Source organism: Myotis lucifugus, unplaced genomic scaffold (assembly GCF_000147115.1).
Source record: "Myotis lucifugus unplaced genomic scaffold, Myoluc2.0 scaffold_115, whole genome shotgun sequence".
Taxonomy (NCBI): domain Eukaryota; kingdom Metazoa; phylum Chordata; class Mammalia; order Chiroptera; family Vespertilionidae; genus Myotis; species Myotis lucifugus.
The window spans coordinates 3779976-3806427 of NW_005871163.1; the positions used below are offsets into that span (position 1 = coordinate 3779976).

General features: G+C 41.2%; 1 protein-coding gene across 1 annotated transcript in view; it reads right to left on the reverse strand.

Moving 5' to 3' along the window:
* The window catches only part of TLN2 (talin 2), a 336513-nt gene that overhangs the window by 143489 nt on the left and 166572 nt on the right, over positions 1–26452 (reverse strand). The window contains exons 10-14 of the mRNA XM_023757837.1: positions 15253–15316; positions 14105–14209; positions 6388–6543; positions 1255–1356; positions 371–447 (exon numbers count right to left, since the gene is read on the reverse strand). Coding sequence (XP_023613605.1) covers positions 371–447; positions 1255–1356; positions 6388–6543; positions 14105–14209; positions 15253–15316 — 504 coding nt within the window. The remainder of the gene's footprint in view (positions 1–370; positions 448–1254; positions 1357–6387; positions 6544–14104; positions 14210–15252; positions 15317–26452) is intronic.

Consider the following 26452-nt stretch of genomic DNA (forward strand, 5'->3'; position numbering starts at 1 on the left):
CTGGCTGGATCCCTCCCCCCAAAGGGACAGGATCAAACAAAAGCTCGCTCTCCAGCCCTTTGATGAAAAGGATGCGGTTTATGAGGTTTACATCAGAAATGCAGACCAGGACTCCTGAATGTTCCCTGCTGCTGAAGATGGATTAAACACCTGTTCAGTGTCTCCCTGAAATCGTTAACCCCCAGCTCCCCAGACATCCTGAGCACCGACACTGACGGTCTGAGACCACACTTCAACAAGCCAGACTCATCGACATCATCCATTATCTTCTCCTCCATGTGAAGAACTTCCGGGCAACGGGCTCAGAGGGCAGGAGGAGCCCTGCCATGCAGTGGGAAGGCAGCTCTCCAGCGCTCTCAACGACACTTACTTTTTTGGGGAGACGGACTCTTCTAACATAGTTGACTCCTCATCACCCTCTAGTCCAAATCTATCTTTACTTTGTTTCTAGAGGTAAAACAAAACACAGAAACAAAATCAGCAGGTCTTTATACAAGAACATTTTAAAAGGTGTCACACAAGCAAAAGCGTGGAGGTTTATAGCAAATTCCTTAGATTGAATATTTAATAAGTTATGGGTGAACAAAGGCAATAAAAATAAATTATTTACTATGCAGAGATATATAATGTCTTCTGCATTTATTATTGCACAGACCTAATTTCATATAATTAAAATCAAGATGCAGATATTAATACTCTAGTAGAACTTGGTTCTTTGAATGGACTGTATCTAAAAGCTTTAGCAAACTTGTCTGTATACCACAATGGCATATAACCCTGTTATATATAGGGAATAAAAACAACATGAAAAATGCAAAAACATCTTCAGACCCTCAACCTGGGCTCCTACAGAGGCTGGAAAGTGTAACGTAACTACCTAGAGAGGAAGATGCCGAGGGGTTAGTTAGGTTCATTCATTAGCTAAGTGATGCACTACCACTAATTACCTGGCAGTCAATGATACAGATGATCTGCATCAAAATCAGAAATTCTCATAGGATCTTTAGATCAAGACCACACACTCAAGCAATCTTAACATCATAGATTAAATTAGTGAATCAAGTACTTCAAATAAGGTGTTTGTGTGTGTGTGTGTTTTTTTCCAGGTAGCCATATCATCTAAACCAGCGGTCGCCAACCTTTCGGACCTCATGGACCACCAGTGGTCCGTGGACCACCAGTTGGCGACCACTGATCTAAACCGAGTCTTAATACAGAAACCTTGCTTTTCCAATTGGCATCAGTAGGAAATACCTTTTTGAGGATGATATCAATGTAGCCTGCAATCAGCTGGGATATTTGCTCTCCCTCGGTGGTTTGCACTGAGTAGTAACTTTCCTGATATTCCCCAAAATCCTGGAGGGGGAAAGCAGTATTAGGAGAAATATAATAAATCAGATATATCAGTAGTTTTAAAGGTGAGAAGGTCCAGGTTCAAGATGGCATAGACTTAACATGTCCCTGCTCTTCCCCTCTAAATACAACCAAACATCCAAAATCTTATTTGACAAACAGGGTAAAAGGGCTCTCCAAGCTCAAAAGGTGAACTAGCTGGGGGCCTCAGGCCTTGAGAAGCCACATCCACTGACTTCTTGTGTTTTATTTTATACTAGAGGCCGGGTGCATGAAATTCATGCTTGGGTAGGGTCCCTAGGCCTAGTCAGTGATCAGGGCTGATTGGGGCCTTCCGGCTGCCGGCCAGGGCCTTCCTTCATTCCGTTCCACCCCCTGGTGGTCAGTGCACATCATAGCAAGCAATCGACTCCGGGTCTCCCAGTCGAACTCCCGAGGGGACACTTTGTATATTAGCCTTATATATATATAGATCCCTTTACTCCACGCTTGGGTACTAGAGAGGCCCAACACTTGGAAATTCCAACGAGCAGATTTGAAAAGCCTGTTCTCTGTGGCGAAAGGAGCAGAAGAGGAAAGCCCAATAGAGACCTCGTTGGAGCCCCAACCCAGCTCCATAGCCTGGGCTGTGTTCACCGGCAGCCGCAGAGCAATGAAAGCCCAGGCTGTCCCAGTCCCTGCTCCACAATCCAGGCAGGCAGGTGGTTTGATCTCCTGCAGCCGTGGCCAGAGTGAAACCCTGTGTCTCCCTGTCCTCCACCCAGTGCATCACAAGACTCAGGTCCAGTGGCTTCTGCCTCCCCGCAGAGGTCACCCAGCAGTAGCAGGTGGCCCAGGGAAGTGCCCTCCTCCCTCACAGACAGCAGCGAGGTCTGAGCAACAATCCCAGCAGTGTCAAAGGAACAAAGGAGTCCAGAATAGCACTGCACGGGTTCAGAAAATGAACTGTCATTGCAACTAAAGAGCACAAAGATAGGCTTAGAACTAAATCTATATAAGGTGACTGATAAAATAGAAAATTTAAATCAGATCATGAGTCTTCTAATATATAACCAAAACGTCTAGGATTCAACTGAAAATCACTATTTATATCAAGAACCAGGACAACTACAATATGAATAAGAAAAGATAATCAATTGATGCCAATACTGAAGATGAATCAGATGTTGGAATTCTCTGATAGGGGTTTTTAAGTAGCCATCATAAAAAATGTTTCAATCAATTAGAAATTCTCCTAAACAAGTGAAAATATTGGAAAGTTCCAAAACATAAATGTAAGTAATTAAACAGATGAATGAAAATTATAGAACTGAAAAATGCAATAACCAAAATAAAATAGTGTAGAGATGAGAGAGGATAGAATCAGCAAACTTGAATTTAGTCGATCAGAGCATTAGAGAGGAAATAGACAGAACAAGCAGAGCTTCAAGAATCTATGAGACAACAAACAGCAAAAGATCTAATATACATGTCATCATCAGAATCCCAGAAGGAGAGAACAGTGTGAGACAAAAAAAAAAGAGAAAGTATTTGAAGAAATGCTGGCTGAAAACATGCCCAAAATAAAGAAGCTAAGCAAACCCCAAACAGAACAACCCCTAAGAAATCCACACCAATAACTTTTTAGAAAAATAACTGATTTCAGTGAAACAGGAAGGACCTAGAAGAAGCAACAGGAGAGCCTGGGCTGGGTGCTGTGGCTCACTGGGAAGTCAGAGAAAAGGGGGCCTTGGAGACAGGGTTAGGGGGTGAGCCTGGGGTGAGCTGCTGCTGCCCATTGCTCCCCTGATTGCAAGTCTCCTGGAGACTCTTAGAGTTTAGGACACATGCCTGTTGGGGAAGATAAGGGGAAGGGAATGGCACAGGTGTGCTCCCCAGTGGGAGAGTGTGCCCACACCAAGAACTTTTGAAAACTAGGGACAAAGAAAAATATTTAAAACAGCCATAGAAAAGTGACATATTATCGAGAAACAAACATACTATCTGCAAATGAACTTGAATGACAGAAAATTCTAATCTGAAACCATGGAGGCCAGAAAGGAGTGGCATGACATTTTTCAAGTGCTAAAAAAACAAAAACAAAAAAAACACAACTGTACATTTCAAATCCTATATCTGTCAAAATTAACTTTCATGAATAAAGGGGAAATAAGAACATTCTGAGATTAAAAAAAACACAAAACAACCCTAAGAGAATCTGTTGTTGGCTGACCTATCTTTAAAGAATGGCTAAAGGAGGCTCTCCAAACATAAAGAAAATGGTACAGAAGAAGGCTGGGAAGTTTTAAAAGGGGAAGAACAGGATGGATAAAAATATAAATAAATGTAATTAACTATCCTTTACCTCATAAGTTTTTAAAGTTATAGTTTATGGTTGAAGCAAAAGTTATAACACCATCTCATGTGGTGTTCAATGCATTTAGAATATTTAAACAATAACACTTAAAAAGTGGGAAGTGTAGAGACCTAAAATGGAAGGTTGGTGTCTACACTTTACTTGAAGTGGTAAAACAATGAAAGCAGTAGGCTGCAATTAATTTCATATGTATATGTTCACAACTGGAAAAATTATTAAGAACACCATATAGAGAGATATACTAAAAACATAAATAAATAAAAATGAAACTCTAAAAAATGTAACCCCCCAGGAAGGCAATAAAAACAGAGGAAAAAGAAATAGAAAGGACAAACAAACAAACAAAAATTATAAAATGGTAGACTTAAGCCCTGACATAAAAAATTAGCTAAAAACTCAAATGGTCTAAACATGCCAATTAAAAGAAAGACATTGACAGGGTGGATTTAAAAAAATAAAAGAAACCACAACCCAACTCTATGCTCTTTATATGAAACACATTTCAAATATAACTAGACTACTAATAAAAGGATAGAAAAAATATGACATGCAAACATTCATTTAAAATATGAGTGGCTATATTAATATAAGATAAAGACTTCAGAGCAAAAAAAATTTACTAGGAAGAAAATATGTAACAATAAGACAATTTCTCCGTTAAGAAGATAAAGGAATCTTAGCTGTATAGAAACCAAACAATAGGGCTTCAAAATATATAAAGCAAAAACTAATAGAGATGAAAGGAGATATGGAAAAAGCCAGAGTTGCTGTTGGGAACTGACTGAATAACTAGACAGAACATTAACAAGGATACAGAAGACGGGAACAACACCATTAACTAACAGGATCTACCTGGCATTTATAGAACACTTCACTCAACAGCAGAATACACATTCTTTTCAATCACTCAGAGAACATTCTCCAAGAATGATCATATCCTAGGATATAAAACAAATCTTAAAATGCTGAGAAATAAAATTATACTTAATATGTTCTTTGGCTGTAATAAAGTCAAAGGAAAAAATCAATAACAGACAATAGGAAAATCTCTAAATACTTGGAAATTAAATTAAGGCTAGGAATAGGAAGGAAACAAATATTACATGTTACAAACATAAAACCAACCGTATACTTTAATAAAAATAATGAAAACTCATTGTTTTCTGCTTGAGGTAGTTACTGAGATTCATAACTATGTAAAACTTTGTTTTTAACAAAGCAATACTTGGACCTAGTTTAAAAAGACCAATCTTGCTAAGCGGTATATGATAACACATAGCTGTCCTCTGCCCTACACATTCCTGCCTTCACTTTTCAATCCCGACCCCCACCTCAGACAACCATTTTCAACCCTTTTAAGCAGTTTCTTCCACTATAAGTCCTCACTTAACATCATCGCTATGGGAAACAACGTATAATGAAACAAAATTTACCAAAGGCTAATTGATATAAACCAGAGTTAAGTTCTAGGGAATCTCATCAACGGTATAATGAAATGATGTTATCTGAGGATCTGCTGTATTTCTAAATAACATGTTTATATTAATTTCTTGATTTATCTATTTTAGAAATGATCCACAACTTCCTGCAATGGCAAATGAGAATGTAGTTCTCTAAGTATGAACACTCATTTTTAAGGGCCATGCAGGTACAGGTGTTACTGATTATAGGAGGAAAGAAGGTATGTTTTCTGAAGATTTCTTCTAACTGGCATGAGTCTATCAATTGATGACCAACTTAGATAACTGATTACTCCCTCCAAGGCCACTTCCTTACACCTTTTTTTCTGATGGCCTATTATGAGCTCTTGCCTCAATGCCAGCTGATATTTCAAGTGTTCAGCAGAGCTGGAGAATAGTTGTGAAGAAACCGACAAATTTTTTTTTTAAATTTCTCTTCTTACTCAACTTGCCCTACTAATTCTCACATGTAAGTATGACTACTAGTTAAGGCTACACAGTTAAACTCTGTTAAGAGCAAATATTGAGGTTGGGAGCAGGAGTTCAGAGGTCTAAAGGCTTACAACAAACACACTTCATATTTTCCATGTGTTTCACACTGGGCATTTCATCATGACCATGTCATTTGATCCCAGCAACTCTGTGAAACAGGTGTTGCTATCCCCATTTTACAGCTGAGGAAGTTCAGGCTCAGTGAGGACAGGTGACTTGACAAGGTCACAGAGCTCAGAAATGACAAGCTGGGGTGGAATACTACCCCAAAGTCTACGCTACTTCCACTATACAGCATGCTCTCTTTCTAGGCAGGCGTGGCACATCTCGACCTCAGCAAGATGTCCCGGTTCTTAGGAACTTCTACAACAATCAGAGATAAAGGGCGCCTTTGGATGGGCCTCAGAGCATTAGAGTTTCCTTTTAGGGTATGCTAGGGATGGCATCAGGGACACAGACGGAGAAGCATCCTGTGAGTGGCTCTTCCTAGAGACATTCTCACTGAAAGCACCAGAGAGGAGCGGGTGGCCAAGGATACCCAGCTTTTATACATCTCCCTCAGTTCTGGACCAGTCCCCATGCCCACCCCATGGTCTCCCACCATCTGTCCCTCTCCACACTGCCCGCGAAGGCCAGGGAAACCCAGTGGGCTTGTACTGTTTCTCCTGCCTCGCCATATTACCCAAAGCCATGTGGGCCCCCTCGTTGCCCTCTGCCAGTCCCTACCAACGTGAAGCTCTTGGGCGAGGCTGCCCAGCGCTTGACCGTGGTGAGCGGCCACTCCTGCAGCACTTCCTTGGTCTTCTCGTCCACGCGCATCACTGAGTCCTTGGTGATGCCCAGCAGGCGGGGCACCAGTTTGTTCTTGCCTTTCATCTTTTCCTGAAATAGGAGATATCAGGTCAGCAGTCTTCTTCTGAATACATCTGATTTTGCCAAATAATCAATGACATTGCAATGTTTTACCTGTGGTCAACTTACATACACTGTGTTTCAAAATAGGCAGAACTACCGAGTCTTAAAAATCTTTACTGATTATTAGTTTTAATAATTGTTTAAGAAACAGTAATCATGCCTATTAAATTAATGGATACCTACCTGTCACGCACACCTGAACAAATTCGAGATCAGTTAATAACTTAGGAGAAACATACAGGTGAATATTTTTGTGATCACTGAGTGTGAAAGGACTCTTTATACCAAAATAAAAAATATACATATAAAGGAAATGATTAATAGTTTTCACTACAAAATATAATGGACTTTAATATATCTAAAAAAGAGAAAGAGAGGTAGGAGAAAAAGAAAGAAACCTCATCATAAACAAAATGAAAAAGCAAATGACCGGGGAATAAATATTTACAACAAATACAAAGATAAAAAATTTCCATATACGTTGTATGTGAAAGGTTATCATAAATCAACAATAACTAGCAAAGAACATACACAGAAACTGTTTAAAATAATAATTAGGTAATAAGTAATCAACAATTGGATAAATGTTCATGTATATAAGATGGCAGATTTAAAAAAAAACAGAATTAAAGAAGATATAAAGGGGAAACACTGTTGAGGGAATTGAAAATGGCATAGCCTTTATAGAATAAATGTGTCAATAATGAACGAAAGCTTTAGAAATATTTCTACTTTTGACACATCTTGCTTTTAGAAACTTGTTAAAAAACAAATTATAAATGGATGTGAAGATTATACAGCAAGAAGGTTCATCTCGAGTTTACCATAGTGGAAATGAGAAATAACCAAATTTTCAATAAATGGGGGATTTGAAAAATTATTGCACAAATAACAGACTATTCTACAACTCTTAAAATGCATATTATAGGAAAACAATTGGACAATACAGTTTTCACAATATATTATAAAATAAAAATCAACAGTTTGTACTGCATAATCCTAAAGGAAGTAAAACTTTAAGCATAAATTTTAATTTAAAACATTAAAAGAAAATTTAAAAAAGAAAATTTTATTATGTGAAAAAATGGTGGCAACAATCATCTCAAGTTATTTGTATTATTTTCTTGTGCGTTTCCTTATTCCCAAAATTTCACCCAATACACATCTTTTTGTTGTCAAGGGAAAACGAACTTTTCCAATAATACTTGCTGAAACCTCGTGATGACTACACCGCGATTCCCTAAGAATACACATACAAATTAGCACACAAAGTGTGTGTGTATATAAGTAGGTGTGAGTACAAGGGGACAGGCGCTCAACACAGGGCAGGAGTGTGCTACATGTTAGTCTTTTCCATTAATTTTCAAAGCATCCCTTAAATGTTGGCATCATCATCATCATCATCCCTGTTTTGAAATGAAGGGACCAGCAACTTGCCCAAGGCAGATAGCAGTGAGTGGGAAAGCCATGATTAGGACACAAATTTGAATAGCTCAAAAATACTTCTGATTTCAAAAGCAGACTGTCTACCACAGTGTACTTCTTCTGGGGGAAGCAATTAGAAAAAAGCAAAAAATGCCCCCTCCTAGCCTCCAAGGGCAGTTCATAAATCATTAGGTGGTGAAGGTCCCAGGAAGGAAGAGATAACAGCATCAGGAATCTGCGTGGGTGGCCAAGAAGTGGAGTATGCATTGCAAGAACCTCCCAATCCTGATGAAGGCAAAGAAGAGGCAGACTCTGTGGAGAGATGCCAGTTCCACAAGAGGTGAAATCAGTGCCCATGGAGGATGCCCATCAGTCTAATTTGGCTTCAGGAGCCACACAGAGAGTTAGGTGGAGAGGCCCTGGGCAGCTGGTTTAGTCACACATGGAGGAATGAGATGGTCAAAGGGTACAAACTTGTAATTGTAAGAGGAATGAGTTCTTACAATTACTATAGTCAACAATACTGTATTATATACTTGAAAGCTGTAAAGAGAGTAGATCTTAAATGTTCTCTACATAACAATAAAAATACGATAATTATGTGAGGAGGACATAACCTCATTGTGGTAATAATTTTAAAATATATACATGTAACAATTCATCACATTGTACACCTTAAACTTCCACAATGTTCTATGTCAGTTATATCTCAGAAAAGTTGGGAGAAAAAGATAGCCTCATCTGATAATTTTATATGAAGCCACTAAGGTGTTTGATAACATTCAGCACCTATTCATTATAAATATTTCTTTAAAATGCTGGAATATATATACTTTCTCAAAGAGTATTTCAATCCTATTATCAGTATTCTATTTGATAGAGAAATGCTAGAGAGAAATATATAAATATTGGGATATGAACAAGTTATCCTTTAAAATCTTACCCTTCAACATTATTTTGGAAGTTCTGGAAAATGCAGAAAGATTTTTTTTTTAATTCTAAGCATTAATTCAGGGAATGAAGGAACAAAATTATTTATTGTTATGATTGTTTATCTTATAACAAGATACCAGAATCATTTAACTATTTACTTTGAAATAATCACAGATTAACAGGATGCTGTGAAAGTAATACAGACAATAAAAAAATCAGATATAATAAGTGTGTGTGAGGATGTAGAAAAATTGGAGCCCTAATACACTGCTGGTGGTCCTTTAGAAAATAGTTTGGAAGTTCCTCAAATAATCGAACATGGCGATAACATACAATCCAGCAATTCCACTCCTAGGCATACATATCCAAGAGACTTCAAGGCATATGTCCACAGAAAAGGTTGTACATGAATGTATATAACAGTATTTAATCCATAGGTGGAAACCCAAATGTTTATCTGCTTTTTAAAATTTCACATATAAGTGAAATCATATAGCATTTGTCTGACTTATCCATCTTGTTCTCTGTTTCTATAATATCCGCTTTTTAAAATTTCACATATAAATGAAATCATATAGCATTTGTCTGACTTATTTCACTTAGCATAATGTCCTCCAGATCCATCCATGTCGTGGCAAATGGCAGGATTTCCTTCTTTTCTAAGGCAGAATAATATTCCACATAATAATATTACACAGTGGTAATTTTTGTTCATGGTGTAATGATCAATTTAATTTTTCTGCATGTGAATGTTGTTTTCCCAACACCATTTATTGAAGAGACTATCTTTTCCCAATGTGTATTCTTGGCTCCTTTTGTCAAATATTATTGCTGTATATGCATGGGTTTATTGCAGGCTCTCAATTCTCTTTCATTGATTTATGTCTTGTTTTTTATACCAGTGGCATACTGTTTTGATTACTATAGCTTTACATTTTCTTTATTCATTGATGGACACTTACATTGTTTCCATATCTTGGCTATTGTGGATAATGCTGCAATGAATATGAGGATATCTCTGAGACAGTGATTTAATTTTCTTCAGCTAAATATCCAGAAGTAGAAGTGCTGGATTATATGGTATTTTTATTTTAACAAAAATTTTTTTTTGTTAATCTTCACACGAGGATATTTTTACATTAAATTTTTTAGAGAGAATGGAAGCAAAGGGGAGAGGGAGGTAGAGAAACATAGAGGTGAGACACATCAATCGGTTGCCTCCTGCATGTGCCCCCACCAGGGCCGGGATCAAGCCTGTAACCAAGGTACATGTCTTGATCAGAATTGAACCTGGGACCCTTCAATCCATGAGCCAATGCCCTATCCACTGAGCCAAACTGGCAAGGGCTATTTTTAATTTTTTGAGGAACCTCCATACTATTTTCCACAGTGGCTGTACCAATTTACATTCCCACCAACAGTGTACATGGGTTCCCTTTTCTCCACATCCTGGCCAGCATTTGTCACCTTTTATCCTGTTGATAAAAACCATTCTAACAGGTCTAAGTCATTATCTCATTGTGGTTTTGATTTGCATTACCCTGATTATTAGTGATTTTGAGTCTTTTTTATGTACCTGTTGGCCATTCATATGTCCTCTTTGGGAAAGCGCCTATTTAAGTCTCTTCCCATTTTAATTGACTTGTTTTTTGTTATTAAGTTGCATGAGTTCTCTATATAAATTTTGCATATTAATCGCTTATCAGGTAAATAGTTTACAAATATTTTCTTCCATCCCATAGGCTGTCTTTTCAATTTATTTACAGTTTATTTTGCTGTGCAGAAGCTGTTTAGTTGGATGTAGTCCCACTTGTTGATTTATGCTTTTGGTGTTATATCCAAAATATCACTGACAACAACAAAGTCAAGAAGCTTTCCTCCTATGTTTTCTTCTGGAAGTTTTACAGTTTCAGGTCTTACATTTAAGTCTTTAATCCATTTCAAGGTAATTTTTGTTAGTGGTGTAATGATCAATTTAATTCTGCATGTGAATGTTGTTTTCCCAACACCATTTATTGAAGAGACTATCTTTTCCCAATGTGTATTCTTGGCTCCGTTTGTCAAATATTATTGCTGTATATGCATGGGTTTATTGCAGGCTCTTGATTCTGTTTCATTAACTTATGTCTTGTTTTTATACCAGTGCCATACTGTTTTGATTACTATAGCTTTAAAATATAACTAGAGGCCCGGTGCACGAAATTCATGCACTTGTGGAGGTCCCTCAGCTCGGCCTGTGCCCTCTTGCAGTCCGGGAGCCCTCAGGGGCAGTCAGACATCCTTAGCGCTGCTGCAGAGGCAAGAGAGGCTCCCACCACCGCTGCTGTGCTCGCCAGCCATGAGCCCAACTCAGGGCTTCTGGATGAGCAGCACTCCCGCTCTGGGAGCACACTGACCACCAGGGGGCAGCTCCTGCATTGAGCATCTGTATTTTTTTAAAAAAATATATTTTATTGACTTTTTACAGAGAGGAAGGGAGAGAGATAGAGAGTTAGAAACATCAATGAGAGAGAAACATCGATCAGCTGCCTCCTGCACATCTCCTACTGTGGATGTGCCCGCAACCAAGGTACATGCCCTTGACCGGAATCGAACCCGGGACCTTTCAGTCCGCAGGCCGAGGCTATATCCACTGAGCCAAACCTGTTTCGGCTACATTGAGCATCTGTCCCCGGTAGTCAGTGTGCGTCTTAGCAAATGGTTGTTCCACCATTTGGTCAATTTGCATATTAGCCTTTTATTATATAGGATTTGAAATGAAGCTGTGTGATGCCTCCTGTTTTCTTCTTTCTCAAGATTGCTTTGGCTATTTGGGATCTTTTGTGGTTCCATACAAATTTTAAGATTTCGTTTTCTGTGAAAAATGTCAATGGAATTCTGATAGGAGTTGCATTGAATCTGTAGATGGCTTTAGGTAATATGAACGTTTTAAATAATATTAACTCTTTTGATCCACGAACATGGGGTATCTTTCCATTCATTTGTATTTTCTTTAATTTCTTATACTTTCAGGTGTATAGATCTTTCACTTCCTTGGTTAAATTTATTTTTAAATATTTTTTTATTGCTTTTTGATGCTATTGTAAATGGGGTTTGTTTTCTTTATTTCTTTCTCAGTGCATTCTGTATGATGTCATCTTATTTGCCTTATTTATTTAATTTATTAGGTTCATTATTTCATAACATTTAATTATTCCTGAATTCTCAGATGTACTACTTTTAAAAGCATGCAAACTATATGGTCAAGTAAACAATATTTATGAAAATCACTTTAAAAAATAAAATGTAACTAAATAGGACCATTGAGTAAAAAATTAAAGTTAGTAGCATTTTCACTTCTATTATGTGATGGAAAACAAAATTATTGAAAACCAAAATTTGAGTATCTAATATGTATATGAAAGTTGTCAGTACTGCCTACCTCCTTGAACCTGACCTCACTACAAAGAGATTTGAAAAAAAGTGAGAAAAGGAAGGAAGGAAGAAGAAAATTCTATTCCTTTCTCATTTTTCCTTAAATACTTTTGTTACAGAAGAGTCTTCACTTGACCAAATCTTTTTTCTTAAAGACCCTGTGATAACCAGATCTATGCTCTATCTCCAATTATCTGACTAGTCATGGACAGATTATTCTCAGGTGCTAAACTGCTTTTGGAGAAAAAACTTTGTTCCTGTAATTTTCTATTCAATTTCTTCTTCTTTCTTTTTTTATTAAATTTATTGGGGTGACATCCTATATAATAAAACCGTAATATGCAATCAAACAGCAGAACCACCGATCTGTATGATGTGCACTAACCACCAGGGGGCAGATGCTCAATGCAGGAGCTGCCCCCTGGTGGTCAGTGCACTCCCACAGGGGGAGTGCCACTCAGCCAGAAGCCGGGCTCATGGGAGGCCAGTGCAGTGGCGGTGGCGGGAGCCTCTGCTGCAGGCGGGCAGTAAGGAGCAAGGGGTCCCGGACTGTGAGAGCCCCAGACTGTGACAGGGATGTATGACTGCCGGCTTAGGCCTGATCCTGGCAGGTAGAGATCCCCTGAGGGATCCCAGATTGCAAGAGGGTGCCCCCCAAGTGCATGAATTTGGTGCACTGGGCCTCTAGTTGTTTAATAAAATTATAGAGGTTTAAGTGTACAATTCTATAATGCATTGTGTGTTCACCATCCAAAGTCAAATCTCTTTCTGTCACCATATATTTGACCTTACTTTATAACTACATGTAGTTTACTGTATCCTATTTATTTCCCTAAATTTGCTGATCTATATGCATAGCACTGAAACTGACTGTGTGAAATCTGATGGAAAACAATGTAAATGTAAGAAATTAATTTCATATGTGAAAGACTTAAAAAAACCCTCAAAATAGATGGAAAGTGATGCCAATATCAGTGGACATGCTGAAAATTTAATCTCTGTTCCTGTGATAGGGATTACATTTTAGAACTGATCTGTCACCTGTTGCCCTACAAAATAATGAATAAAAATGAGCTTGGTCTTAGAAACAAAGTGATTCACCCATATGTTTTTCATTTGCAAGGGCTGGATATTTTCTGGTGTAAAACTGAAAAAGAAAAGGAAGGACTGAAATAGAGTATGTGAGCTCAGGATGCACAAAGGAGAAATGAAGCTAACAGAAGGGTTTATCAGTCAACTTAAGAACGTACCTACCAAGGGCCTCCCTCTGAAATTCACAGGTTGAGTTTAAAAGAACCACCTCTTTCCTTCTGTTAGGAAGACAAATCTGACGAGAACACATCTAAAGGTCACAGGAATCCCAGACCCATTTGCAAATATACATCTTAAGTTCCTTACTGACCACAGGAATTTGATTGGGTTTGCAGTGGTCAACGACCTTCACTTAGTCCAGGGCACTCTTGACAGTCTTTAGTGAAACAGTCTCAGGGGAAAGTCATAATGAGCACAAGGAAACACACCCCTGCAATGACAGTGAGCCAAGCCCAGACACAGCTGCCGGAGGACCGTGGGCAGCGAGGCTCACTCAGCAGCCTCACAGATCATCCACTTCATGTCTCTCCAACAGCTAAAGTTGGGTCGTTATTGGCCAGATGCTACCTCCGCAAATGCAAACCAACCTTAACAGCAAACACTCTAACAAAAGAAAAAGGCGTGACAAGAGCAAACACTCTCTCCACCACCCTGCCCAACTCACCTTCACCAGGAAAAAGGACACACCATACGTCCGGAGGGACCGGGCGAGTTTGACGTACTTGACCTTGGCTTCTATTTCACTCATCTCTCCACAGTTCTTGTGCTCCTGCGGAAGTGATAGTAGCAGGGACTAGTTATTGCAGCTCCACCAAGAGGTGGACTTGGTGAGAGGTAGGTACTACATGTGGTGCATAGAGTGTGGCTACGACTGACCAATAAGCAACAGTTGTGTAGTAGACCCCTTCACGACACATGTTCCAACTCACCAAGAGTCAGAGTACACGGAAAATTCTAATGCAGTGCTTCTGAACTAGAATTTGAGCCCAAACCCCTACAGATTTCATAACTATAGGCACCCATGCATGCATGTGCAAGATGGCAGGAACAAGCGCCATAATTACAATCCAATTTTCAAACAACCCCATGTATCAAAACCAACACTTTAAAGGAGAGCCAGAAAAATGTCCTTGTCCAGGGAAGGTAGCATGCTAACATCCATCCACAACATACAGTGTTCCAAAGAGCAGGTTACACAAATGTGTGTACATCGTCAGTCTGGGAAACAATACTTGGTAAAAAGTAAATAAATAAATAAATAAGATTTATACACATGAAATTTACATTTCAACTTATATTTACATTTCAACATCAAAGAAGATTTCGATGTTTTGAATTTACTAGAGTGATTGTTTCATGGCAACGTTGACGGCAGAGCTTTTCTTACTGGTTGCCTAGAATAAACAACTCTCTTTTAGAATAAACCTGAGTTTTAAAAAGGTACCACTTCCCAAATTCTAGCTTCAAAAACCAACCTCTGGACAAAGAAGCAACTTGTAGCTTCTTCTCTTGGTGCATTTTTAATGGCAAATCACCTTGTTTGAAAGCTACCAAGATAATACCTTGGAAATTAAATGTATGCACATATTTTTTCTCAGAAGGGCTACGTAACCTTTAGCAAGAAGGTGGGGATTAAGATAATAAATCTGCCAGACGTAGAACTGTCAGCTCCTTTACTCTTGAGACACTCATCATTTAGTATATAAGCTGAGTACATGTCTGGGTTACAAAACTATCATGTATGGAGGCCCTTCTCATACTAATACATGAGGGTAGGGAGTGAGAAGAATGATAAATTCACATTCCCAGTACCTGAAATATTCTCTTTTCAGCTCCTCTTTGCTTGATGTATTCTTTGGGCAGGAATTCCTTTAGACTGAGAGAGAGGAAGAGAAAAAGTACAGCATTTATGTTCTGTGATGAGAAGGAAAGAAAAGTCTTTTCGTAAAACTCACAGTTAAGTCACTAACTTTCCCAGTATTTTCTAGTTATAATTTATAACAAACTGCCACATCCCACAATGCACTGAATAGGACACAGATATAAAACCAGACTGATAAAAAGGGTGAAGCTAACAAAGGTAAATGAGAAAGAGTTTCTAGGATATAATATAACTAGAGGCCTGATGTATGAAATTCATGCAAGAATAGGCCTTCCTTCCCCTGGCGGCTGGCACCAGCTTCCCTCTGGCACCTGGGACCCGGGCTTCCCTCACAGCCCCGGCTTCGTCCAGAAGGATGTCCAGTCTAATTAGCATATTGTGCTTTTATTATTATAGACTAGAGGCCCAGTGCACGAATTTGTGCATGGGTGAGGTCCAGCCAGCCTGGGCCCAATCGGGGTGGATTGGGGCTGGGCCTGTCATGAGGAGGAGATGGCAGGAGGTTGGCTGGATGGCCCACCCTGATCGGGGACCGATCAGGGCCAGGCCAGCTGGAGGAAGGGGCCTCGGGCAATTGGCTAGCAGGCCCCGCCCCCCATTGGGATTGGGGGGCCAATTGGGGGCGGAGCCGGCCATGGGGAGGGGGCTGTGAGTAGTGGGCCTGCCGGCCCTGCCCCCAAATGGGGTGGGGGGTATCAATCAGGGGACAGTGGCCTTGGGGGGTGGGGTCATGGGTGGTTGGCCAACTGGCCCTGCCCCTGATTGGGGTGGGGGGGGCGATCTGGGGTGGGGCTGGGCAGGGGAGGGGCTGCAGGAGGTTGGCAGGCCAGCCCCGCCCCCTACTGGAGTCGGGGGTGCAATCAGGGATGGAGTGGCCAGGGGGATGGGCTGCAGGAGGTTGGTCACCCAGCCCTGCCCCCTATTGGGAATGGGAGTATGATCAGGGGCAGCCCGGCCAGGAGGAGGGGCTGTGGGACTATTGTGGTGGGGCGGGCTGATGGGGGCAGGGCTGGCCGGGGGGGTGGGGGGGGAAGGGAAGGGGCATTTGGCCAGCTGGCCCCACTCCTGATCAGGGTGAAGAGTCCAATCAGGGGCAAGCCAGCAGGAGGGAGGGGCTGCGAGGTTGGCCAGCCAGCCCCACCCCCTGATCGGGCGGTTTGCTTGCCAGTGGGTGTCATAGCAACCAGTCATTATGGCCATTATATATATATATATATATATATATATATAGTCTAGAGGCCTGGTACATGAAAATTAATGCACTGGAGGGGGGGTCCCTGGCCCGTCCCCTCTCACAGTCCAGGAGCCCTCAGGGGTGGAAGGTGACCTGGTGACCAGAGGAAGGCAACGCCCCCATCACACCTCTGCTGCTGCCACTGCCGGTAGCACAAGCCTCCACTGGCCCTGGTTACCTGAGCCTTGGGCAGCCCTGGGCAGCTGGGGGCTGATGGTGGGTCCAGCCACACCAAGCACCTGCCACGCCACCCCCCTCCCCCCGGCTGGGCTGAAAGGACTGGGGGACTCTGGCGGGGCTGAGGGGACTGGGCACCACCATCTTGTGGCTATGGGCAACGCCATCTTTTGTGATGATGTGACAGTCAATTTGCATATTCCCTCTTTATTAGATAGGATAGTAAAGGGTACAAGAGTGTACAGTATGCTATTCTGTAAGACGGGGAGGACAGGATGTATTTTTCATTTTATATTGTTAATGTGTATTTTTAAAACAATAGAAAGATATTCCCAGTACTAATAAAAACGATTCTCTATAGAAAGAAGGGAAAAACAGGGAGAGGGGGACAAGGATAAAAAATAAACCTCTGTAAATATTCCTTATAGCATAGTTGTTGTTGTTGTTTTCATTTTAGAACCACATTAAATTGCAAAGAGGGGCAAAAAGCAACCTAAAAATCTAGAGCAAATGGAAACAAATCAACTTAACAGTATATCAAGTTGACAGCATTACTACAGAGAAAAATGATTTCAGGTAACATTGAAAACAGTCTTTTCACTATGCATCCCTAGTGAGATATACTTAAAGATGAAACGAACCACAGTGACTTGTCAAACACTGACACCATTATTTTGCAACACCCTCCCTCTTCTCTATATATGCAGTCTATAAAAATTAGGATATTATATAACATGTTGTATATAATTAAGATAAAATGAGTAATTACCTTAGTTGTTAGTAACCTAGATTTTTAGCATAAAAGAAGTAAAAATATAAAGCCAAAAAGAGTCCATGAAAACCCTGCAACCCTTCATTTGAATTGGAAATAAAGACTGGCATATCAGATTCATTTTCTTTTTCTGAAAAACATTTATTTTCTAGTTGTGTCCTCTTAGGAGGCTAAGAGCAAGGACAACCTGCTGGCAATAAACACCCCCAGCACCTTGGCTAGGTGGCCTTCAAATACCACTCCCCACTCAAAGAAACCAGAGATCCTCTGAGAAATGGCTGCTTCTAGCCCTGAGCCAGCAAATGTATCAAATGTTTCTGGAGAGGGTCAGGTCAGGGTCAGGGCAGGGCCTGGTTCTGGCTATATTAAGATTTGAATAGTGATGATGCCTGTTCAATTTGCAAACTACCTGTAGACAAAAGCTGTAAGTACATTTCCTGGAATTTCAGGGATCTGGCCCTGTCAAGAGACCCCAAGTCAGTCAGCTGGAAGGATCTGAGAAATATCCCAGCAGCACCCTGGGATGTGATGACTCTCATGAAGCAACTTTGTGGACAGACATGAATGGCTGAGAGAACTGGAAGTCATCCATGTCACAAAAGAGGAAGCTGAGTTCACAGAGAGGTAAGGTGACTGAGCGGAGGTCCTGAGACTTGTTGGTAGCAGGGAGCCTTTGACCTCCCAGACCCAGAGCAGGTCCACCTGAGCACAGAGCTGTTGCAGGCTTTCCCCAGGAGGACACTTGCAAGGACAATGATGCAGTATCATGAGTAGGCCCAGGGCTGTGGGGCTCTGGACAGTAGCTCCTACACCATCAAAAAGGGAGACCCGGCTGAGGTTACCAAAAGCACCCCAAAAAGAGCCCCACGGGAAACTCTGTCAGGATGATGACTGTTACTAGAAGAACAACAGACGGTGTTGTCCAGTGGCCAGGCAGGGATAGAATATGCTGGGCATTTATAACAACAAAGTTCTGTGCAGCAACAAGCTGCCCTTAATGGAAACTCTGCAAACTAACACTCCCATTCTTCAGTAGGTACTGAACCTCTCACGCTTTGGTAGGTACCGAAAACAACTTCCAGTTGCTTACACTAAATGTTAAAGAGTCTTTTGGGGGGAGTTTATTGCGAGGCATTTTAAAAGGTGAAGTGAGTGTGTGTGAACACGTGTGGTGTGTATTTTCCCCGAGGAATTCAGCAGGAAGCTGGAAGGAGCAGCAGCCCGTCATCACCGCCTGCCAGGCGGCGGTACAGCAGGTCCCGCTCAGCAGTTTTCATTACCAAACCTGAGTTTGGAAGGCTCCTAAGCATCTGGGACATTCACACAAGTGAAATCTGCCAGCCTTCCCTGAGAAAACGGGTTAGATTGTCAAACCTGATTGGAAATTTTTCTCCTAATTAAGCAAGCTCTGGACAAGCGAAGCCCCTCCCACTGCCTCCTTAGGCATTCCCATCTTACAAGGGCAGCTGTCTGGAGGCATTCGTTTAGACCAGCGGTTCTCAACCTGTGGGTCGCGACCCCTTTGGGGGTCAAATGACCCTTTCATTTGTAAGGGGTCGCCTAAGACCATCGGAAAACACATAATTACATATTATTTTTGTGATTAATCGCTATGCTTTAATTATGTTCAATTTGTAACAATGAAATTGGGGTCATCACAACATGAGGAACTGTATTAAAGGGTCGCGGCATTAGGAAGGTTGAGAACCACTGGTTTAGACCTTACCCCTCCTTTAAACCCTACTGCCAGCCTTTTAGTATCGCCTTTTCTGAGTGCAACAATAACAGAGACTCCACTCTGTAAGGTGGCAGACCAGTCAACACTCCTCTTGCTCTCTAAGATGCCTGGATGTTGAAGGTTTGCAGTAAATAGATTATGCTCTCATGAGCCCCCACTTCTGCTCTGGTCAAGTCCGCTGTATTTGTTCTCCAATCTTGCTGCTGCTATGTATTGTATGACTATGTAATAACACAACATAGCCCATAAGCTGCTAAAATAGTACAAAAAGAGAGCTAATGAATGCTTCTTATAGTAAATATTTTTAAAAGTTATTAAATTAAATATAGGTGAGATAACTATAAAATCATGAAAACACTGTCTTCATTTTGCTTCACAAATGTATTATTTTACTTTTCTTAATCCTCACCTGAGAACATGCTTAGAGAGTGGGAGATTGGGGGGTAGGGGGAAGAGAGAGAGAGAGAGAGAGAGAGAGAGAGAGAGAGAGAGAGAGAGAGATGAGAGAAAACATCGATCAGTTGCCTTCTGCACACACCCAAACCAGGGATTGAACCCGCAACCCAGGCATGTGCCCGGACTGGAAATTGAACTGGCAACCCTTTGGTGCACAAGTTGATGCTCAACCAATTAAGCCACACTGACCAGGCCATGATTGTCTTTAAATTCTCTCCTAGACGATGTCATTCATACAAGAAAGACAATGTAGAACTCCAATCAGGAGAACCCTCTCAAAGAAGAAACTTGGATTCCGTACTTTAAATAACTTTTTGGATTATCCAACCAACAGTCTAAATAATGCTGATAAAGGGTTTTCACTATTGATAGCTGCCATTTATTGAAAGTCAAACACTGTTTCAGGTGCTTTACGTGTACAAATAGATTAACTGAATTCTGACAAAGCCCTTGGAAGAAAATATCCCACTTTATACAGGGAACAAAAGGCTCAGTGAAACTAAGTAATTTGCCCACAATCATAGCCAACAACTTAAGGCTGGTCTGTGGGCTCCAAAGAGGAGGCTCTTAGCCACTCAACACCCCAGTCCCTCCAAGTTACCTCTGAGTCAACAGACTTATCATGGATCAGTATTTCAGAACCTTTAGACAAAGAGAAACAAAATCAGAGAAACACACAATCAATGCCCAAAAGCCACTGAATAATGGACAGGGAATTTAATAAACACATTTAGGGGAGTGAGGTCTGGATTCAAATCTAGGTGTTCACTGACACCTCATTTTCTTACATGTATAAAATTTAAGCTGCTTCTACAAGTAATTCCAAAAGAGGTGTCCTACAGATGTCCTCTGGTCCGGCAGTTAGAACATAAGCACAATGTTAACTGCTTCTCACCTATCCTGGAGGTGACACCATGTACTTAGCTGCATGACCACAGACACGTCACCACCTCCCTAAGCTGGTTTTATCACCTGAAAAGAAGACAGGATCCCTACCTGGGAGTGTTATTATTTACATGAACCGAAAACCATGGATGCCCCTCCTCCCTGAGGAGTGAGGACATCAGCACTCACACACACAGCCGTGCAGTGTCTGCCCAGCACAAGGTGCAGAAAAGAAGGGGACGGAAGGCAGAGGGTGCCGCAGGGACAGTGTCACCCAAAGGGCACTGGGACACCCAGGAGTCCTCAGACCAACCTTTATGTTGAATCACCAGATTTGCTATCACATAAGGTTCTCAAAATGTGGTCTCAGAACCGGCAGCATGCTGTATCAGAGGCTCTGGTGGCGAGGCCCAGCAGTGTGTGTTTTAACAAGCCCTCTAGACCAGCGGTCACCAACCGGTGGTCCACGGACCACTGGTGGTCGCGAGCTCCAAAAGGTTGGCGACCGCTGCTCTAAACGATTCCAATGGGCAGTAAAGGTGGAGAACCACTAGCACGGTGTGCTGAAGGCTCTGATGATGAAATCAGACACTCTTGGGTTTGAACCCAGACTCAAAGATGAAAATGTCTGTGTGATTTACTAAATCCTGGCGGTTAACCGCCATGATGACATAGGTGGAAGGAAGCCTTGGTTAGTTGGGAAACACTTAGGGTGGGAAGAAGTAGAGAGAGAGGATGGCATGGGAGAAGCACAGGAAAGGGTTGGAGGCCCTATGTCAGTCCCACAGAACCAGTCCCAAAGCCCTTTAGTGTAAGGCAGGGAATGTGCCTGGAGGTGCAGAGATAGCTCCGGGCTGGGTACATTCAGAGGTTCCTGGTTTGCAAGTTCTGGAATCTGAAAGCATTTAGGGAGCAAGGCACCATGCTTAGCAGGCTGCTGCTAGGGGGACCACCGAATGATCACACCTCCCCAAACTGACAGAAGCTCTAGCTCACAGGACGGAAGCAAACAATAAAGAAACTAGTGGGTGAGGGACAGGAGGTGAGACGGAGACGGGGAAGAACAAAAGCGGATGAAGACAGAACCGGTAGTCAAATTATTCTGACAAAAACACACAGAAGCCCAACTCCAAAGGAGAAATATGTGTTTGAACATATGCCATGAGGAAAACTGACTGAAGACCTCCTAGTGCAGTGGTTCTCAACCTTCCTAATGCCGCGACCCTTTAATACAGTTCCTCATGTTGTGGTGACCCCCAACCATAAAATTATTTTCGTTGCTACTTCATAACTGTAATGTTGCTACTGTTATGAATCATAATGCAAATATCCGATATGCAGGATGTATTTAGGCGACCCCTGTGAAAGGGTCGTTCGACCCCCAAAGGGGTCGAGACCCACAGATTGAGAACCGCTGTCCTAGTGTGTCAAAAACTTTGCTTGTTGACAGTAAAATTATCTTGAGTTTGAGGGGAAATTTTCACAAGTCCACTCTGAATTGTTCCTCAACAGAGATTTGTACCCTTGGTCGCTTTGCTTTCTCAGTAAAATACTTCTGCAGAACATGCACACAGAATGAGAGGCTACGGTAATCGAGGATGGCAGGCCTCCTCAGCCTGTGACCCACCTGCCTGCACCCGACCACTGGACCATTTACTCCTGTCGCTCAGAGTCATGGAGCCTCTTTGTCCGACCTCCAATGCCCATTAGCTTTTCCTCTGCCACATGTTTGATATCCAACCTTAGTTGAGTATAAGCTTTTATCAGCTCACAGAGACTATCACAATGGTCTTTTTTAAAGAAATGCTCAATGTGGAAACATTTTGAACCATAGAGAAAATATAAACCTCATAATGTATATACCTATCACCAAGGACAAAAACATGTTATGGTATTTGTTTTGTGATTGCTAACTCTCTGTTTTTAAAGAATTAGAGATTAAAAATTTAGCTGAAGTCCCATACCATCCTTCTTTCTCCCCCTAATGGGAGTCACTTTCCTGAAGTTAGTTTCCCAGCATATTTTATGTTCCAACATCTCCTTGTATCTATAAACTATATCCTCTGTTTCTCTTTGTATTTTTAAATTCAACAGAGTCATATTCTAAAACGTCTTGTTTCTTCTGTAAAGTACTTTGGGGCTTTCATACATTTAAGCATGTGCCCACCTGCTGGGTCGTAAACTCTATCCTTATTGATTTTGCATTCTGGGTCACTTAGGAGGCTATTTTCCCATATCTTTATAAGTCAGTTGAATTTCCTCTTCTCTAAGGAACCTAATGCTATCCCTGAGTGATATTTTGCTTAGATGATTTTTCCCTTTTAATATCATTTTCTGGATATTAACTTGTTCTTTGTAGAGTACATTGCAAATATGCAAATATCTTCTTCCAGTCTGGAGTTTCACTCTTAACTTCCAATATTTTAATTTTAACAAAGGTAGGTTTATCAACGCTTAGTATTTTATACCACCTTACATCAATAATAGTGTTTTCATCACTATAGCTTTGTAAGAAATTGGAATAGTTGTGTGAGTCCTTCACGTATCTTCAATCAGTGTTGGTCATTCATGAGCCTTGACTAGTCCATATTAAGTTTTTAATAGTTGTATTGAGATATCCATATTATCTGAAATAACCTGGGCCTAGATTTTGTTTTTGTGGGGTTTTTTTGTTTGTTTGTTTTTTACTGCTATATTTTAACTGATAAGGCAATTTCAAGATTATAGATCTATCTGGACTTTCTAATTATCAATTTTGTCTAGATTTTAAATTTTTTTTGCTTCAAGTTTTCATTTTATTCTTTTATACTTTTTTAAGATCTGCCCCGTTTTCATTACTAATAATGCTTATTTTTGCTTTTTTTTTTTTTAATAATTTTTATTTCTTAAAGTATTACAAAGAGTATTACATATGTCTCCCTTTTTTCTCCCCCCTTTGACATTCCCCCGGCCCCTACCCCCCGCCCTCCCCACCCCGTGTCTTGTGTCCATTGGGTAATCTTATATGCATGCATATAAGTCCTTCAGTTGATCTCTTAACCCCCCCCCCCAAACCCTCCCCAGGCTTCCCACTGTAGTTTGACATTCTGTTCAATGTTGCTCTGCTTCTGTATCTACCCCTGTTCATCAGTCTATACTGGTCCCCTTTATTTGTCCCAACCTCACTGGAGTAGTCTCAACCTCACCAGGGCCGTTTCAACCTCACCGGGGCTGTCCTGACCTCACCGGGGCCGTTTCAACCTCACCAGGGTCGTCCCTACCACACCGGGGCCGTTTCAACCTCACCGGGGCCGTCCCGACCTCACTGGGGCCGTTTCAACCTCACCGGGGTCGTCCCTACCTCACGGGGGCTGTTTCAACCTCACCGGGGCTGCCCCTACCTCACGGGGGCTGTTTCAATCTCACCGGGGCCGTCCCGACCTCACCGGGGCCGTTTCAACCTCACCGGGGTTGTCCCTACCACACCAGGGCTGTTTCGACCTGACCGGGGTTGTCCCTACCACACCGGGGCCGTTTCGACCTGACCGGGGTCGTCCCTACCTCACGGGGGCCGCTTTTTTCTTATTTTGTTGCTCTTGAGCAACCTTTCCAGATTTTCACATATTTTGTTAATTTATTCTAAGCAACAACTTTTTTGTTGATTCTGTGATTTGTACTTCATTACTTTCTCTTGACTAAAACATTTTCTTTCTTTTGATCTTGTTCTACTTATCACTCCTGAGGAAGGTTTGTGTTCAATATTCCAATAAAATTGTGTGTCAAAAATTCTCCTTGTAATACTGTCTATTTTTCTTTCATGTACTTTAAGGTAATGTTAGGTGCATGCGGGCTTATTATTAATATACCACCCTGGTGAATTAGTCCTTCTATCTTTATTTACTTTATTTAAAAATATATACTTTTATTGATTTTTAGAGAGAGAGGAGGAGAGAAAGAGAAACATCAATGTGAGAGTGGAACCTCAATCGGCTACAAACTGGGCATGTGTTTCATGTTGCTATTTCATATGTTTATTTCACATGTTTATTTGCCAGACTGCAGTATCAAAGGCAGCAAAGAATTCGTATGTGTCTCCTTCTATCTTCCCTATGCCTGGCACAACACAACAATGAAGTCCTCCATGAGTTGAAGAACACCACGTGGCATGCTTGTTGAAAGCACAGAAGAGCATGAAATATACATGGGACTATGGGTGTGTGTGTGTTGTTTATACGTCATGCTCCCACAGACTGTCCCTTTCTGGGACCCTGCAGATGACTGAAGAAAACTGTCACAGAGATACAGCACATCAGACTGGATCTGGGAGAGTGGCTGTTTCGTGGCTTCCAGCTCTCACTGGTTCTGTGCCTTGCTTCTATCTCTCTTATGCCTATTTTCTCCATCTGTAGAACTGACAGGGGACATTAAATAATCCTTAAATCCATGAAAACTGAATATCTTTCAGTATCTGATTTTCATTATTCTTAATAAACACCTTCACCAAGGTGGTATTGAGTCCAGAAATCATTAAAGGGCCCGAAGAAAGGTATGACAGGCTCTCATACAGCTCCTCTATATTCCCAGGTTTCAATCTTTCCAGGCTCTTCCTTTGTTCCTCCAGCCCCAGAGGCGCTAGCTGCTTCCTGTAGTTGCAGACTCCTCGATGCCTTAGAGCCCCCTTCTTTCCTGTTTAATTACTGGTTATCAGCTTTGTACCAGGTTAACAATTCTTTCCATTCCATTTTCTCGGTTTAAATAATTAGTATGGTTTCTGTTTCCTGCCTAGATGCTAATTGAAAAAGGATAATAACACCTACTTCATGGAGTTGTGGAGAAAAAAGAAGTCCATATGCTGTTGACTTTGAGCAAAAATGCTAAACAAATTTTCAAAAATTAAAAGAAATGTACTCGCTAAATGTACCTCATCCAGACATTCTGTGGGTGAAATCTCAGCCTGGCTGTGTCTTCAACCTGGCTCTGTGACAAGTCCAACCTTCTCACTATTTTTCTGTTTTAAACTTTGAATTGTTCAAGCAGATGGGACATATGAAAGCAAATGGGGAAAAATCTAAAGCCTGGCCAACATGGTCCAGACAGTCACCGGGGACAGCTCAGGCACATGGCCCCAGGAGGCTCCGACTATCCAACACGCAATCAGGGAAATGTGGTCTCGCTGTTTTGTTTTAATTACAAGGAGACGAACATCCTCGGGAACTTGTACCTGCACAGTATGCACAATAATGTACACAATGAAACATCTACATTGGGTGGAAATGCTTCATTACCTAGACTAGATTTGGTCTAATTAAAAAGTAAATCAAATTCATACGGGAAAATAATTGCCACCAGGCATAATAAGCTTGTTTTAATTTGGAATCTTAGGAAGAAGACACATTCCACTAGAAGCATGAGCTTCATACTATAAACTCAGAAGTAAGAAAACTGACTAAATACAATTGCTTAACTTTGGCTACCTTCAGAGAATTACGAGAAGGGACGTCTTTAATGGAGTGTCAGTATACCACATTCAATGTGCCCATAGGTCGCCGGGAGACACTGTGAGAGCAAACCAACGCTCCAATTGTGTTTGTCATCCCCACACTAATAGTCAGAGCTACAAAACCATTCACTGTGATATAGTTGGCACAACCAGTGACACTCAGGAAAAAAACCAAAGGACCTTGGAATCACATTTTAGAGTACTCTCCTAATTTTGCTGCATATTGGGAGACCAGTGACAGGGACAACTTTGAAAGTAGGATTCCCTTTGTAAATGATAGGGCCCAATGTAAGTAGTCAGAAGCCACTTGTAAAAAAGAACTCTATGCAGCTGAACAGGCCGCTTTTCCTCTGTGACTCTTCTGCCACATACATCACATAAAATACACT